Here is a 17,107-nt window from a genome sequence, read left to right on the forward strand (position 1 = left end):
TGTCAGATTTCCCTTAAATAACTAACAACCTCTCTCATCATCTCCCCCATCTCCTTTTCTGTGTCCAGCTAACTGATAAACCCTAAACCCTCCTGCTTTGAAAATCCTTTTGGCATAATTAATTACTTCGGACTTCGGACTTGGGAGGGATCCTCGTCTTTTAAAATTTTTTTCCCTTGAATTATTAACGAACGGAGGTGTCAGAAGATTTTACTGAATCAGGAGGAATTTCTGCGGTACCAACCGTCATTTCATACAAACGTAGTAGAGTGTGTTCTCAACGGAAATGAAATAGTAGCAGTGGTATTTGTACAGCCGGTGGTAATACGGGGGGGAGCAGAGCAGATCCATATGATCCATATCCTCTATTGTTGAAAAAAACCAAATAAAAAATATGTTGGAGGCATTTGTTTGTTCTATAGCCTCACCAATACATGGCATGAGAGCACCAAATTTAAGATAAGCAAAGGTCCAAGTGGTCCCTCTTGCTACGTTCCCATATGCTGCTGTCTCTTTAAAGTTTAATCTACCCCTCTATCCCGCCCCCCCTGTTTGAACCCAGAATTAGGTTCGCATTTAGGGATAGAGAAGATGCTTCCCTCCCAATTGGGGAAGCCTCAGCCTCTACTATCATTTCCGCGTTATCACGGTCTCTTTTCGTCATCATTATTTATTTATTTAAAAAAACAAAACATGGTGGTATTGTACCGTCCCTTTCAACCTCTGCTCCCCTTATTATTTGATGGGTACTTTAATTTGAGTTCAAACTAATCCCTATATATGACATGGTCAAAGACTCCTAAATTCCCACTATTAGAATAACCGGTAGCAGAGGCAAACTTCTATGTTGCAGCAATTGGTCATTGCCGATACAACTCTAACTAGTGGAAATACCCGTGATATGCACGGTGCTGACATTATTAAAAAAATAAATAAAATGGTGAACAAATAAAGGTGAAAAAAATTTTACCAATAAAATTAAAATATAATATCTGTTTAACAATAGTTTGAAATATAATAGAATGTATATATCATTCAAGAACCGTCTTTTTTTGGTTGTATGAGAATTTTTTTTATCATTGTATGAGAATTGTTAACAAAAAAATACAATAGTTAATATAGAATAGCATCAATAGAATTTAGTACAATTGTGTTGTAATCAAATGAAAAATACGCACCAATTGAATTGTTATTAGCACCCATAGTTAATGAAGTAATCCCTATAAAAAAATATTTTGGTACATGTAGTAATTGGTAATCTATAAAATAAAATAAATTGCTAATCTATAAAATTGCTAAGTTGTCTATAAATAGCATCAATAGAATGTAATACAATTGTATTGTAATCGAACAATTGTAATACAATTGTATTGTATTGTATCTATAGTTGATTTAGCAAGATAGTGCAGCCAAAAAGTGTGTATGCAAGATGAGTATGACGATATAAGAAACTGTATATTTACCATGATCACGCAAAATCATTGGTGATGTGGATGTCTGGCGATCTTGAGGACAGTTAGATTTTTCATTTCTTTGATCTAGAAATAAAATATATATTAAATTAAAAATCAATAGTTTATGTATTTATTTTATGTGTAAATAGTGATACATTGTATGAGAACTGTTAACCAAAAAAATACAATAATTAATATAGAAATAGCATCAATAGAATTTAATAGAATTGCATTGTAATCAAATGAAAACAATTACAGAGAAGTGATTACCTAAACTAAGGAATGCAGTTTTAAATGCTCAAAAGTGCCTTGACGATTGCACATATGTCAGGGGCTTAGTGAGTTTTTTGCTCCTCTTGAATCATTTTCTTTTTTCTAATTGTAATATATTACTTGCAAGTGTTAAGTAGGACTTGACTCTAACCTTTCGTTTAAGTACTTTAAGCAATGAACTATTTATTCCATGAGTTGAATTGTGCTGTTGCTAGATAGATGAATCACGTAGTTGTAATTGTCATTGTTGATAAAGAAAAGAAAGGCTAGAATGCAATTTTGCCAAAAGGATTTCTGACGAAATTAAAAATTAATCCAATTTTAATAATGGGCGTATAGTGCCTTAGTTATTAGTAGTATCTGAATTATTTTTCTTCAATTATAAATCATTTTTAATTATTTTTTTTAATTATAAAAAAATCTTTTTTTTTATTTCATGCACGATCATTTTTGTAATAAAATTATGAAAATAACTATCGTAACACCTATTTTATGTGATAAATGTGCAATAAAAAATAATTAAAAAAATTTCAGTAATACAAACAAATAAATTTTTATAATATACAATTTGTGTTAGAAATAGTAGAACCCTCAATTATGAACCTATACCATCCGCAATTATATAAGCAAGCAATACCTTTTTATCTTTGCTTTACAGTGTAACAATAAGCAAACAATCATTCATAAGATTTTGTAAAAAGTTTTCAGAAATAATGGATGATCAGAAAATCAATGCAATATCATTCATGACAAAAAATAAAGCAAAAGCAAAACATACTTAAAAAGCAGAGGGAACTGACCTGGAAAATTAAGCCGGCCGCAAGAAGGTTGATTTCTGCTGGAGTCTCTGCACATAATATCTTCAACTACTGCTCACAAAAGAAACAAAATCAATACATTTACAAAATCAATAGAGAACCCAAAACAAATAAGAAACTGAGAGAAAGGGTGAGAGAATTAACTCGATAAGTTAATTAAGTCGATCAGTAAAAGAAGAATTTGTAGGAGTAATTGTAGGATGAGTTAAGATAGTGGGATAGTGGGAATGAGATAGTGGGAATATTGATTGGTGATAAGGTGATAGTGGGAATATTGATTGGTGATAAGGTGGGTTATAACCTACTACTTTTTTATGTATTAAAATAAATACAAAAATATGAGTTAAGATAGTGGGATAGTGGGAGTGAGATAGTGAGAATATTGATTGGTGATAAGGTGATAGTGGGATAGTGGAAATATTGATTGGTGATAAGGTGGGTTATAACCCACTACTTTTTTATGTATTAAAATAAATACAAAAATCTAGAAAAAAGTATGACAAGTTTAGAAGGCATTGAGAGGGTTTCTGCTAAAAATCCCTTCCTGAATACATATAGATATAGATTACCTCCGTCTCTATCCTTGTATATTTAGTATACAGTACATACGGATCAGCTGTGCAGAAGTATTCAAACGGCACCTGCTGTCATCGGCGGACTCGGGGCACGGACGGTTGCAGGTGCAACCGTCCCTGCCAATTTTGGTCATTGTCAATACCATATAATTTTCTTTGTACATCGTGTAACTTTTTTTTCACATGATGTATTTTCACAACAGATAGTGGTGGATCCCACACTTGACGCGAAAATCGAGTTACATGGTGTAATCTCAGCCGCACAAAATTTTGAAGGCCAATCTTGGCTCTCAACCGTGCAGGGACGGTCATCAGTCATCGGCTGCCCCAAATCCGTCATCGGCTGCCTGTGTTTATACTTTTCAAAGGGATCTGATTTTCCCGTGATTACAGGTATGTTCCGGCTCAGTCAACCCCCCAGGGGCAGGGACGGTTTTATGTGGCTGACGGCAAATCAATCCCTTGTTCGACAATTTCTGGTTTTCTTTTCATTTTACTTACCGTACTAAAATTAGATGTCTAGATTTAGAGACAAATATTAATTATTGTTGTTATTGTCTTACGTGAAGTCATTCGTAGGCAGCAAAGAACCGAGAGAATTATGTAGGCCCGTCCAACTTGTCGGCAGCCCCAGGACTCCCATAAAATCAGATGCACCCAACATTAAAAGCCTAATTCAAAGCCCAATTTTGCAAATGCCAGCTAAGACGACATTACCTGATCACATTAAAAGACTAATAACAAGCAGTTCTTGGATTTATTCTCAAGACAAATGCCCCGTTCTCCCCCCCTGTCGGAACTGTGCATACTAGGGAGAGGGAATCCAATGATTGGGCATGATTGAAAAACACTACTCTCAACTGATAATAGCAAATTTTATTCTAGGAACAACACTGGAAATAGCAAATGTTATTATTATTATTATTCTTAGCTCTCCCCAAATTCCCCGCCCAACCCACAGAAAAGAACTCCCCATGCATCTTATTTGATAATTTAGTGACAGGGTGGGTAGAACACAGGAAACGGGAAAACTACTTTTCACACTAACCGGGTATTATATTTTATGGTTCCATACAATATTTTTTTCCATCTATATTTACCACAAGGATGACTGTTCTTGCTTAAAGCTTGCCCAATGAAAGTATTTGACAGACTTCAATTCGCTATCTGGGTTTAAGCTCTTAAGTTGGTGTTGCATGTCCGACCACCACCATGGTTTCCTTTCCTTTCTGTTTAAACTCACATGTCCGAATAAAAAGGACAAAAGAGAGAAATGGCCGTTGCGCTTGATAGCGCAGCAGGAGTATGTGGCACAAAATACAACGGCATGAGACGGAAAAGGGTAAGTGCAAATTAGTCTTCACAGTAAACAGAAACCATGAACGGATTAAGTTTCAGTAATGTTTCAAAGTTTTTGGTCCCACCGCCTAAATTGCCAAAATCAGTGCTACTCTGGTCCTCCATAGTAGCAAAGGAATCAATAACATGGAGGCCACTAGACTATAGACCACGCCCTGGCGAAGGGCTGCTTCCTAATTGGAGAAAAATGTAAAGTGCAAATTAATCAGGCAACCTATCACATTTGTAGCTCAAAAAGGATGGCTATTGCAAAAGACATGCTTTGAGAGATTAATCATTGAAAGGCATCTTCTAGTATATGGCTGGAAGACGAGAAATGATTTTCTCAACTTTAAAGTGCTTACAAGAGGAACAAGGTGGATGCCATGCCAAATAAAGGAGTATGACTATCGAAAGCAGATTCGTAAAAACCAATTTTCAACATCTTTTGACCGTCTTCTATTTGAATTCAAGGTTGGCAAAGGGGTAACACCCGAAGCTAATGATAGCAGAAGGTTATTGGAGATGCAGAAGTAGGGAAAATAAACATACATGTCACTCTCATCTATAGGTACAATTACAGAGTGGCTGCATCTGTAAAGAATGAGAATATTCAAGTAGCAGAATTCCTGCAGCTGTCAAAGTTGAACAAGTTCTAGCAAATGTGTTGGGTGATGCAATATTTCGAACAATTTCCAGAGCAAAGAAATGTGAATGACAAGAAGAAAAAAAGAACTCACCTGAACTTGCTCCTGCACAGGTGGCATTTGCCGTCTTCAACCCGTAATGATTTGGCAGCTTTATAACATGGAAAATTAGACAAGGCGGAACGAGAGATCCTCAAAGGTAAAACTCTAAATTCACATTAACACTGGGCCCTTTTGACGAGTAGAAGACTAATACTAGTTTGTAAGCATTAGCTTCTGGAATTTGGTTACCTAGTTGGTAAAGAAAAATTACCATAAGATTCGCACGTCCAAATTTTATGAACGAGAGAAAAATGACTTCTTCTTACTCCATGGAAAACTAAAATTTAGACCATGTCAGAGAAACAAGAGTTAACTCGTGAACCTGTTCACTTTCAGCCCAGCACATTGCTTCATGACGATGTCTAGTGTTTTTTATATTATGAGCCTGGTTTTGCACCGCCCCAATTTATTCTCTGCAGCAAAACTGCCAACATTCACCTTAAACACATCTATATGAAGCTCTACGTCATTCTTAACTAAGTGCTAAAAGAGAATGGACCAAAATGACAATCTCCGAATGGAACAATGTGTTCGTTGAAATAATACTTCCAACATTATCATGCTGCTTTAGTTAAGAAAGTGTCCTAGAGCTATTGGCTATCACCCAGATTAATCCCCCCAGGCTAGGCAGAGCTTCGCCCCAAAAGATGCCCAGCAACGGTAGCACCTGAGAGTCGAACTTGGGACCTTACTGTAACTACAGACGACCAGTCCCAACCGAGCTGCCTACGGGGAGCTATGAGGGATAGCGTATGACGTTTAGATATGTGAAGCTTCAGAGCATTCTATTTAAAGATACTTCATTGAAGTAGACAAGTCATTGTAGCCACCTCGTCTTCAAACCTTTGATTTTGCACCATCAGGAAGAATTGAACCTCCTATAATTTTCGTATTCTCTACCTCCACGAAGAGTATGGACTGATCTCAGGCGGCACTTGGCCTGCAGAAGAAGAATCCTACTCAATCAAGCAGGAGTAAGCAGAACTCCAAGCGAGAACCTCTTCTTTCCAGTAAAAGTAAACACAAAATAGGGTCTCACGTTACATGTTCCTAGCATGATCAGACGACCAGACCAGCATTCTTGTCATATTATTGTTGGAAGAACAACAAAATGTTTGAGATATATTCTGCAATACCTAAGAGAGAATTAACACTAGCATGAACATGTAAAATGCAATGATCTAACTAAGGATCTCAAATCAGTTTAGTAGAAATGACAAGAGGTCTAAATACCTCAGTTCAATACCAAGTTGTTCAGAGAATTAATCAATTAAGATATTTCGTTTACATCTTCATCATCTTTTACAGGTCATTGAGCAGTCTTAAGCTAGAGGATATTAAACTTTGTTTGATTTGTCCAATCAAAATTGTCATTTTGACCAGCTAAGATTCAGTTGAATTCCAGTAGTTAGTTTGTATTTCCATAACAGATGCAAATGATCAAAAAAACCTAAACTAGCAGTTTACGAAGAAATAGTCTTCTAAAGCATGCAGCAATTTGAGTAGAGAACTGAGTTGGTATTTTAGCAGTCATACCAACTTCCATGCCCATCGAGGAAAGGGAGCACAGTGCAGCCCTCTTTGAAAAGTCAGAGGCCAAAATAAGGACTGCACACTAATACAATTATGTGCAGTCTCCATTTCAAGATTCTTACTTTAACAATATCTAGTGAAACTTAAATTCAGTTATAACTTACTAATGGTGCCAATGATTGCCAAACTAAACCAACTGCTTACTTGCAAAGCTGCACTGAAGTGCAGTACAGCAGCACTTACTGGGAATGCTGCCAAGATATCGGTATCTTTGGTTTCAAGTGAACATACTAAAAACTACTCAGGTTTTTAACCGATCAAAATTTTTTAAATCCATCATCATACACAATAGACAAAACAATGTGATTGTGTTAACCCTTGATTTTTTTCAATTAGGTTAATCTACGTATGACCAGCTTAACTGGAACTTCCTCAGTGTTTTATGACAATGGCACAATGGGGATGTAGAACTCCAAAGGAATCAAGAAGAAGGCAAGGTGTCACACAGCTGGAACTTCCCTATGGTGGTAACTGGTGCTATGACATGGATAAGGCCTACATCCTCTGTGCAAACTTCAGCCGATAGTAGTGCTAGACAATAGTACAACCACCATGGTTTACTATCCTACCTGTGTGCCATTGATGTGGAGAATCATTCTCCTCATGAACACTACTTTAAGATTTAATGCATGAAAGTCACAGCCCCTAATGCTTTGCTACCAACATTTAAAGATGAAAGCTGGCCATAAATGACTGCACAAGATGTTATAATGACTAACTCCAGCAAAAGTTAAAAAGGGCAGTGTTGCGAAAGCTGCTGGGGATTGTACGAAGAGCCAGAAGCATATAACCAGACCACTGTAACCACGAGATTCTTCAGTTCATCACATTTGCTTCTTCTCAAAGTTAAAACTAACATACTTTAGCACCAAGTCTCAACCCCAAAGACCAGAGCAAGGAAGCCCTTCACACGAACCGTCTCATTGAATCTCATCTATCTTGATAAGCAGTATGCAGGGGAACAAACACTAGTAGCGCAGCAGTGCAAATTTGGGAGGAAATATGATAAGTCTTGTTGAGTTTGCTTAATTATAACCCGTTGCAGATTTATAGCTTATCTTCTCTGTGTAGCTAGAGATGACTTTATCTGAGCCCTTTCAAGCTCAATACTTTTCAGCTAATATAAGCATCTAAGAATTACGATGCAATCATTGCCGAACTGGGATTAAAGCCTTTTTTACAATACATATTTCAACTGCAAGTTAATAGCCAGAGCCCGGACGTCAGGTTAAAGTGGATTGCGAAATGCAAAGGCTAGTTCTAAACTTCGAGAGCCCAACATTTTGAACACTATACTCTTGGGAGTTGGGACCATTACCATTTTCTCGCTTCGTTTTCTTCTATTTCTTCCATCTATCTTCTTCTTCTTCTTCTTCTTCTTCTTCTTTTCTGAATTATTCTTCTCTTCCAATTTTCTCATCCAAAAACAAAATATGAAACTGAGCTAAAGTCTTTCCCGTTTGCAGCTGAGACCAACTAATAGCCCAATTAATGGAAACATCTGTGGCATGAAACTCAAAGGCTTCACTGTTTACTAAAGATTACCTCGCTAATCATCATAGTCTCATTAAGCTGCCCAAACCATTTCAACTAGTATTTAATAATTGACACATCACACAAGCACAAAAAATCAAACTGTGCAATTAAATGCACCGCAAAACAAACAAGGGAAAAAAAAAAAAAAGAGTACCTGGAGAATTGGCATGTGGAAGGATAAATAGAGCAGGGTCTAGACTCGGTTGGGCTTCTTTCTAAAGCATTAGAACTTTGTCCTACTCGCAAAACCAGCAGCAGAAATATTACGGAGAAACAGTTAGAAATTGGGAGTACGAGTGCAACAATAAAACAGGGAGAGCCGCTGCAGAAATGCTGACTGAAGAGAAAAGAGCTACTGCTGAACGGATAATATAGAGTAGCAGAAAAGCGCACTTGTCAAGAGATTCGGCGTCAGCAGTTTTTGCTGGAAAACAACGCAAGAATGTGGCAGAAAAATCGTTTATTTATTCATCCCCATCCTTTGCCTGTATCCGGACTTATCCAACTTGATCACTGGAGGCATACCCATACCGGCGGACTTAACTATCCCTCTCACCTGCAAGTCAACCGAACGGATTACAGCCTAGAAGAATTATGAACTGGAGTAATTTGCAGAGATTTGAAATTTCAGCGGTTTAGCGTTGGGATATCAAGTGTGAATCAATATCCACGTCGAAAAGAGACGAGTAGAATGAGGAACATATAAGTGGGAACGATCTATAGACCCAATGTCTTAAGGTTTTGGGTTGGATGTGGTGTCAAACCCATGGTTATGGTTCCCATTCTAGCTCATGATTAAATTCTCCCCGAGTTTGGCTCTCTCAGAGCCCAACAAGTGGTATCAGAGCTGATGGTTCGGCTGGACAGTGACTCCAGGACAAAAAGTCAGTGGGAGTGGTAAGGCGTGGCTTGGATAAGAGCAGGGAAAAAAAAATCATGCAGACCTGCAGTGAGGCAAGGGCATGTGGGTTCTTGAGCAAGAATCGTACACTCCAAATTGAAATGGATTTGATGGAGTGGATGGGCTAGGGAGAGAGGTCTGATGTGGAAGAGATTCACAATTGAGGGGGAGATTGTTGGGATATCAAGTGTGAATCAATATCCCACATCAGAAAGAGATGAGTAGAATGAGAAACATATAAGTGGGAACGATCCATAGACCCAATGCCTTAAGGTTTTGGATTGGATGTGGTATCAAACCCATAGTTGTGGTTATCATTCTAACTCATGGTTAAATTCTCCATTCTCCTTTAATTTCGTCTTATACACCCACTTGACACCTATAGATTTTTGTCCTTCCGGAAGATTGATTAACTCCCAAGTATTATTTCGTTCAATAGCTGCAATTTCTTCATCCATTGCCTTCTGCCACTTCAAATCTTTGATAGCTTCTTCAAAAACTGTAGGATCACAATCGGAAAACAGTGCAAAATATGTAAGTGGGTCTTCAGATTGATCAATTCCAGTTACCTCATAATCAATCATCCATGCAGGTCTTTTTCTAATACATTGAGGCCGTCTTTCATCTTCTGCTACTATTTGGAAATTTGATATATTATCTAGACCATTTGGTGGAATTTGTTCTGTCAACTGCTGCCTATTTTCTTCATCAACTCCATCAAAATTAGGAGGTATTTGTTGTTTAATAATATTGCTGTTCCATGGCCAAAAATTTTCCTCATCAAAAATTACGTCTCGACCTAATGCCTTAAGGTTTTGGATTGAATATAGTGTCAAACCCATGGTTGTGATTCTCATTCTAGTTCATAGTTAAATTCTCCTCAAGTTTAGCTCTCTCGGAGCCCAACAAGCGGCTGGTACAAAATTTATTTGGTCGGTTGCTTACTTAAATTTAAAGTGAGGAATTGTTGAAATTTAGGGTCCTAATTGCGGTAGCAACGTGCGTGACTAGTTCTTTGCTAACGGCTTTTGCATTTCTCGAATTAGATATTGGGAATTTGGAATTTGTGTAGTTTTGTGTATCGAATCGCACCGGCAAGCCCAATATGTGTTTCATTCAATAGTCCACAGCATGCATCCAATCAATGCACATTTTGCATTCAGGCCCATTTCTTAAAGAAGAAGAAGCATCATTACGGGTTGATAGGAAGGAAAGGAAAGGAAGCGAGGCTACATGAAAACTTTCCCAAAATTGCCAATGTACACGTTTTCTAAGGAAGGATTATATGCCCCAAATTCCAGAGTCTGTATTATACACAAAATTCAATTTACATCAACTTATTTGGTTTAGGTATTAATCCTCGGTCGGCAGATGCGAGTTTATGCTACATTTACTTCCACGACGCTCATTCCCTTGGAACTCTTCATCGAAAACTTACAAGACTCAATTGCATCTGCTATCGACAAGAAGATTGATTCCTTCCCTATTTTCTCCACGAACTTTGTGACTGTCAATTTCTCCATCACTCCAAGCCTCGGATTTATTAAGATCATCTGCGCATTCCCCCCAAAAACCAAAAAACAAAAAACCAATTAGTATTATGTTTATCATGATCCTAAGGATTCCTAAAAATAAATTCATTTAAGCCGTCCATTCGTACCTTGATCTCTTTTGATTCAAGAATTCTCATGATTTCGACAAATGCCCCCACACCCGTAATGTCAATGGATGAAACACCTATAAAAGAGTTAGTTATATTTGAGATCATTAGCAGCAGCATTGCCAAAACATTAAAACCACCATAATCATCTTTGTTTTGCAGAGTAGGTTGCAGTATTTGCTTTCGAAACATTAACGTGGAAATCGCAACAGCTAATATTAAAAGCAAGTTGTCGTACGTACCTCCCAAATCAAGTAATATATACTCGATGTGACCGGTTCCTTTTAATGTTGCATCCGACTGTTCAGTTTTGAGGTATCTCAGAATTCTGCAATCCACCCCCAAAGAAAAGAAAAGAAAAGAGAAGAGAGATAAGATCAGAACAACAAATTCTGGCTGCCAGCATTAGCGAGCACCAAAGTTAAAAACATAATAATAAGTAGTAATTAGCGTGGTAAAACAAATAATTTGGAGATGCCATACCTCTCTCTTATGTACTCGGAATTTGCGTAGTAAATAGGGGACCCTAACTGTATAGCAAGGATTCCTGGAATGTCACTCGCATTGGGATACTGCTCTACGTCGCGATACAAATTTGAGCCATGTATATGCCCGAGTTTACAAGTTGCAGGCCTTGCCACATACACAAGCGCTCTGATTAAAGCCAGCCCCACCTGCAGAAGCAACAAAATACTCAAATACGTTTTGATGGATTCGTATTTGGTAGGTAACTAATTAAGTAACCATGGATGGACGTCCTGATCGAATGGTGACTCTGCAATAACATTTCTTGGGTAAAAATAACATTTCTTATGCTCGTGAGCTATGACCAAGGTTACGTTACCGAAAGGCAGAGTCCCATGTCCATGCTGATGAAGACAACACCAAAAAATGCAGCCATGCAAATAACGAAGTCGAACTTGTCCGTCTTGTAGAGGTGATAAGCCTTCTCGTACTCGATCAGACCTAACATTGCTGACATGATAATGGCTGCGAGCGCTACGAGGGGTGTGTAACTGAATAGGGGTGCCAAGAACAAGAGGGTCAGCATCATGCAGATGGCCATCACCACGTTTGACATTTGGGTTCTGCATCCCGCGTTGAAATTCACTGCTGTCTTTGAAAATGGTCCTGCAAAAAATTAGGATGTATATCGTGAATTTGAGATTTCCATCTTACAAAACTTGTTTGTGGGATTTTCAAGGTAAAGATAAATAAGTTATCATGGTACCAGTTGTTAAGTAGCATGAAGTGAGAGATCCAACGATGTTCATGAGGCCAAAAGCCAGCATCTCCTTGTTTCCGTCAATTTGCTCATTTTTCATGATCGCAAAACTTCTTCCGATAGCAATTCCTTCCTGCAACATACATAATAGTTCCGATTGTTTGAGAAAAATAATTACAGGATTGACTTCATTTGTCAATGGTACGGCACTCAAATTTCGATATCTTACTGCTATAGCGATCATTGCTGTAACAACTCCACCTTTTAGAGGTCCAGCGATATATTTAGGATCAAATGTTATGCGATTAATGGACAAAGGATTTATTCCCTTCTTCAGAGCACCGACCTGTAATAAATACAAATTCCAACGCAGGGAATTTTGAAGAAAAGAAAAGGTTATTCATATTTATCAAGTTAATCAAGAAGGAATCAAATTCAATGTTTCAACTGTAGTTAAATTATGCTTTATCTTTTAAGCAGTCATTTCCAGGCAGATGATTATTAGGTCCAGGACCAGGACCATAATCTTGGGGGGGGGGGGGCGGAAAAAAAAAGAAGAAAGATCAATCCCTTGGCAATTTTAAAGTATTTTCCTAATAATTCTGCATTAGGACTATATTTTCTAAAAATCGAAATGATGGAAACAGTCAAGTTGATTAGCAATCCCAAAATTCTTTCTTAGTTATGCTCCGTAATTCTTCCTATCAAGTTTTCTTGAATTTGAGGGACTAAAAGTGTAATAATAATTGTTCTCTTGTGGTCTATTAGCACACTTTATTGTTTTTTCTTTCTTTGTAGTAGTATCACTCTATCTATGTTTCACTTCTATTAAATCTTTTAGTATTACGAGGAAAGGAAAACTCACAATAGGAATGCCGTGCTTGTCCGCATGACCAAAATAAGCGAAAAGACCTCCTACAATAACGGTAACAATGGGAGCAATTGCTGACACCCAAAATAGCTTCGGTCTCCTTTGCTTCTGCAGAGGTTTCTCTCAATCAGTATATTTTTTATGCATGGAAAACAGAAGCTAAAACAACCTATAAGCGACAGAACATTACCACAAATCTGGTGAATTGCAGGAAAGCAAGAAAGATGATTCCAACAAGTGCGCTCTCCCATTGCCACTGTTCAAATATAACAGGTTAATCCTCAGATTATGCATCGCATAAATAGTAGTAGTATTTTTTTTTTTTTCCTTTTCCTTTTTCATAATCTGGATGTGTTTGACCATGACCTCCCTTCCTAGTGTACTAAGAAGGACGAGGTTACCTATTAATTCCGCGAACTAACATTAGGCTATTACAACGGAGGGTCATTGAAATGAAGCTTCCTTACAACGTTAGGTACTAGAAATGATGATAGTTCAAAAGGAAATAAACAAGTAGTAGAAGATGCTATGGAAAGAGTGAGTGAATGTGAAGGGAAAACCTCTTTTCTGTTCTTGAAAACTGCACGTACGACACTAACACAATCGGTGTGGGTGGTGAAATGCTTTAAACCAAGCATGCCCTTCAACTGCTGGAGGCAGATAAGTACTGCTGTCCCTCCCATAAAACCAGTGATTGTCGAATGCGATAGAAAGTCGACCAAAATTCCCAATCTGCAGAATATTTCGCGACAGCCCATCGGTAATTATGTATTAATCTCAGGCACTCAACTTTTTACAAGTTATAGCGAATCCAGTCTGTTTCTCTGCTTGTCAGTAAATACATACTCACCTAAATACGCCCAACGCCAACATAACCAGACCAGAAATGAGGGTGGATGTAAAGACCAAACTGGTATACAATATGGGATCTTCCGAAGCAGGTACCACTTCTTCTATTGATGCAGCTATGATCAATGAGGAAGCTGCTACTGTTCCAACTGCAAGATGCTTGGAACTTCCAAATAGTGCGTAAATAAGAGGCGGGACAAAACTCGAATCTGCAATAACAAATCCAGTAGTTCCATTACTAGTAGTGGAACCACCAAAACAGAGCAACAAAAGAACCATCCAATCCATTTGGTAGTAGTTATCTATACAAAGAAAGGGCGCTTACATAATCCAATAATGGGATCAATCTCGGCGAGCTTAGCATAACTGATTCCTTGAGGAATTGCAAGGCTAGCAATAGTGATGCCAGCCAGAAGATCATACTTGAATAGAGCCAAATTGTACCTGGGCAACCAACCAAAGATCGGCAGAAAGTATTCAATCACCTTCAATGTTTTACGTGAACAGGGCTCATTCTTGAGATGGCCGAATGGATCATCAGGGAAGAGGGTCTCTTTGAAGTTGGATTTAAAGACGGTCGGAAAACTTCGCGGCTCAGCAAAGTTCACCCCATGAGCAGAGCTACTATCAATCGACATTTTTGCTGCTTAACCTTGATATGATATGTACAGCTTCAAGAAGAGAAGAAGAGTTCAGGAGGGGGCTTGAAACTGAATAGCAATGCATGTATTTAAAGAAACAAAATAGTGGGAGATGATGCAAGCATTGACAAAATAAATACTACAGGATTGATTTGTCAAAAATTAACCATTACTGTGTTATTTTGCAACTTGCAAAAGCAAATTACAAGAAACCAATTGTAACTGGCATTAGCGGCATATCTAACCTCAGAAAGAAGATTTATTGTTATCCCTTCAGGTCCCTGTTTAACACTTTTGACATCTAATCGGGGACAATCTTAATAGCAGAGTACCTTTCTGACAAGCACACTGAGTTTTGTCTAGGACAGAACCTTTCAGATTTCAGAAGAAAAATCGGAATTTCCAACCTGTGGATACTCCTTCACTGGTTAACGAAGACTCTCTTATTGACCCCAAATATAAAGATTTGATACATATTCTAGGGATCATTATTGGTGGTTGTCTAATTAGGTAAAACTTTAATAAAGGGAGGTTCTATAATCTACCATGTAACCATGCAATAGGGAAGACGAAAATGATCAATTAAATAATTAAGTAACTTTCCATCCTCCCTCTTTATCTCTGTATTGCTTCCTTTTTGTTTTTTCCCCCTCTCGGATTGGTTTTGGTTTTGGTTTTTTCTGGTAAGGTTTCATTCGATGGTACATTTTTTCCCCGAACAGGCAACAACCAACAACCTCAGCACACAAAAAAGTGCTCCAACACAGTAATGTTAAGGGGAAACTACCTTCCCCACTCCAAAACCTCTTCGCTGAGGCTTACGTTTGGAGCCTCACGTCATGCAATTTTGTTTTGAGCAACACATTGGCTCGGCTCCGACATAATTGCCCCCTAGAGTACTTCTTTCATGGAAAATGACTTTCCAAATAAAGTTCCCCACAAAGAAAAAGAAAAGAAAATCACTAAAACGGATTGAATTGATACTAGTTTTTATCTACTTCAATTGAATTGTCCGAGTATTTATGCAAAATAATGTGTCAATAAAGAAATATTTAATACGCTGTATACGTTGAATTGAATTGTCGAGTATTTATGGAAATTTTCATCCGATTTTTTTTTTTTTTTTGAAAATAAAAAAGAAGAACGAGAAAATGCACCATAAAGTTTCCCTTATCTTTTGCGAGTAACCATTCTCATTTGAGTTAATGATAGTGTACAACTATCACAGATGGGTGCTTGAGTTTACCAGAGTTATGTTTAATGCACAATGAATATATGAGATTAACTCATAAATGTGGGTAATGCATGATCATGCATGCATGACATTAGAGTTTATTACCAAAATAACTCTTCTTTCAAAATATATACCCAAAGTAATCTAATTTTAAAATTTATTACCTTTATGATCATTTTTTTGTCACATAGACTGCATCTGTGCTAGGATGGAGATAGAAACACCCTTTATTTCTCTTTCCCATCTAATATTTTCCCCAATTTTCATTCTGAACCTTCCTGCATTTTTTTTCTTTTGTTATTTTTCCCTTGTCAAACGTAATTCTAAAAAGCCAATATTTATATTAACAGTATCTAAAAAATATTCTTTTCGAGTCGATAATCTCAAGGTAAATGAAGTTTATTCTCTTGTATTTTCTATTGTCTTTTCAAGGAGTAGAAAAGATAACATAAATAAATATGATAGCCTTGAAGTTTTTGTAACTTTTTCTTGTTATTGCTTACAATTTTCATTGCAATTTTGTAGTTTTTAAAATTATTTTTTTTTAAAAAAAAATGTGCAACGGATTTGATACATTTAAAAAAAATTCAGAGACCAATAATAGCACAATGAATATATGAGATTAACTCATAAATGTGGATAATGCATGCATGACATTAACTCAGACAAGATTTTGTACAGCGCGAATCAATTTTAAGATCCCTGGCTTGTCAAGGTTTGATTTTCTTACCAAAATCAAGCCAACCACTAAAACAAGGAGGAGACTCAAATGTACAGTCGGGATGTTTCAAAATCACAAATCCTGTGCTTTCCTTCGCCGGATTGAAGCCCTGAATGCACCAAGAAAAGCGAAATGGCTTGACCACCTGAATAAGAAGATGACGATCATCCCATCAAACCATCATTAAAAATTACAAAAATTCGACGCTTCCAAAGAAATCAAGAAACATTAATTATTATAAGTTTTCCCCAAGAAAAAGAGGGGGGAAAATACACATGCAAGTGCTGACCTTTGCGGTAAATTCAGCTGTCTAACGAGTTGCAATTCTACAGCGCTTCGAGCCTGCAAGTCTATATTTGAAAAAAAAAGATTCCTAAAATATATATAGATATAGAATGCTGAATGTAATAAGTGATATACGTCACGTAAATTACTTGTGCTTGTAATCTACGTGACGTAATAAATAAATCGGGGATGACAGGTTACAGATTCTGGAAGTACTAACAAAAAAGAAAAAAAAAAAAAAAAGGATAAAAGAGGCTATTAACTCCGGAGGGAAGGGTGGAAGAGAGAATGGCTAAGCTTGTATTGGAAATGCTTTCCCAAGCCAATCTTACCCGAAAGGGAAAAGCAATGCGAGGATATTAACTCCGGAGGGAAGCCTAGTTT

At 37.3% G+C, this 17,107-nt stretch overlaps 1 protein-coding gene and 1 long non-coding RNA gene across 5 annotated transcripts; both read right to left on the reverse strand.

The window, feature by feature from the left end:
• Window positions 1-1,159: 1,159 nt before the first annotated feature.
• On the reverse strand, window positions 1,160-9,034 carry LOC113691845 (uncharacterized). Its single transcript, XR_003448789.2, has 4 exons — window positions 8,491-9,034; window positions 5,199-6,147; window positions 2,528-2,596; window positions 1,160-1,538 (listed from the first exon to the last, which is right to left on the reverse strand). It is a non-coding gene; the product is annotated as an uncharacterized lncRNA (long non-coding RNA).
• Window positions 9,035-10,478: 1,444 nt separating this feature from the next.
• On the reverse strand, window positions 10,479-16,843 carry LOC113694350 (probable sulfate transporter 3.5). 4 transcript variants are annotated; one of them, XM_072052667.1, is made up of 15 exons: window positions 16,728-16,843; window positions 16,448-16,583; window positions 15,271-15,401; window positions 14,168-14,513; window positions 13,844-14,051; window positions 13,554-13,725; window positions 13,184-13,249; window positions 12,988-13,101; window positions 12,352-12,468; window positions 12,129-12,255; window positions 11,742-12,028; window positions 11,381-11,571; window positions 11,140-11,225; window positions 10,898-10,974; window positions 10,479-10,790 (listed from the first exon to the last, which is right to left on the reverse strand). In XM_072052667.1, the coding sequence occupies exons 4-15, from the start codon at window positions 14,478-14,480 to the stop codon at window positions 10,617-10,619; spliced, it is 1,932 nt and encodes a 643-aa protein (XP_071908768.1). In that variant the 5' UTR covers window positions 14,481-14,513; window positions 15,271-15,401; window positions 16,448-16,583; window positions 16,728-16,843; the 3' UTR covers window positions 10,479-10,616. The 4 variants fall into 4 exon arrangements, with proteins under 4 accessions (XP_071908768.1, XP_071908767.1, XP_027069081.1 ...); XM_072052666.1 differs by lacking the exon at window positions 15,271-15,401 and adding an exon at window positions 15,882-15,995; XM_027213280.2 differs by lacking the exon at window positions 15,271-15,401.
• Window positions 16,844-17,107: the final 264 nt, after the last annotated feature.

Source organism: Coffea arabica, chromosome 6c, assembly GCF_036785885.1.
Source record: "Coffea arabica cultivar ET-39 chromosome 6c, Coffea Arabica ET-39 HiFi, whole genome shotgun sequence".
Classification (NCBI taxonomy): Eukaryota; Viridiplantae; Streptophyta; class Magnoliopsida; order Gentianales; family Rubiaceae; genus Coffea; species Coffea arabica.

Bases quoted from the DNA above. Each gene is read 5' to 3' on its own strand.
- LOC113694350 (XM_027213280.2), bottom strand. From the start codon at position 14,480: ATGTCGATTGATAGTAGCTCTGCTCATGGGGTGAACTTTGCTGAGCCG. The intron at 13,250-13,553 runs GTTTTCCCTTCA...ATATTTGAACAG, and splicing joins TTTTCAAGAACAGAAAAGAG to TGGCAATGGGAGAGCGCACT. The intron at 10,791-10,897 runs GTACGAATGGAC...GGGAATGCGCAG, and splicing joins TTGAATCAAAAGAGATCAAG to ATGATCTTAATAAATCCGAG.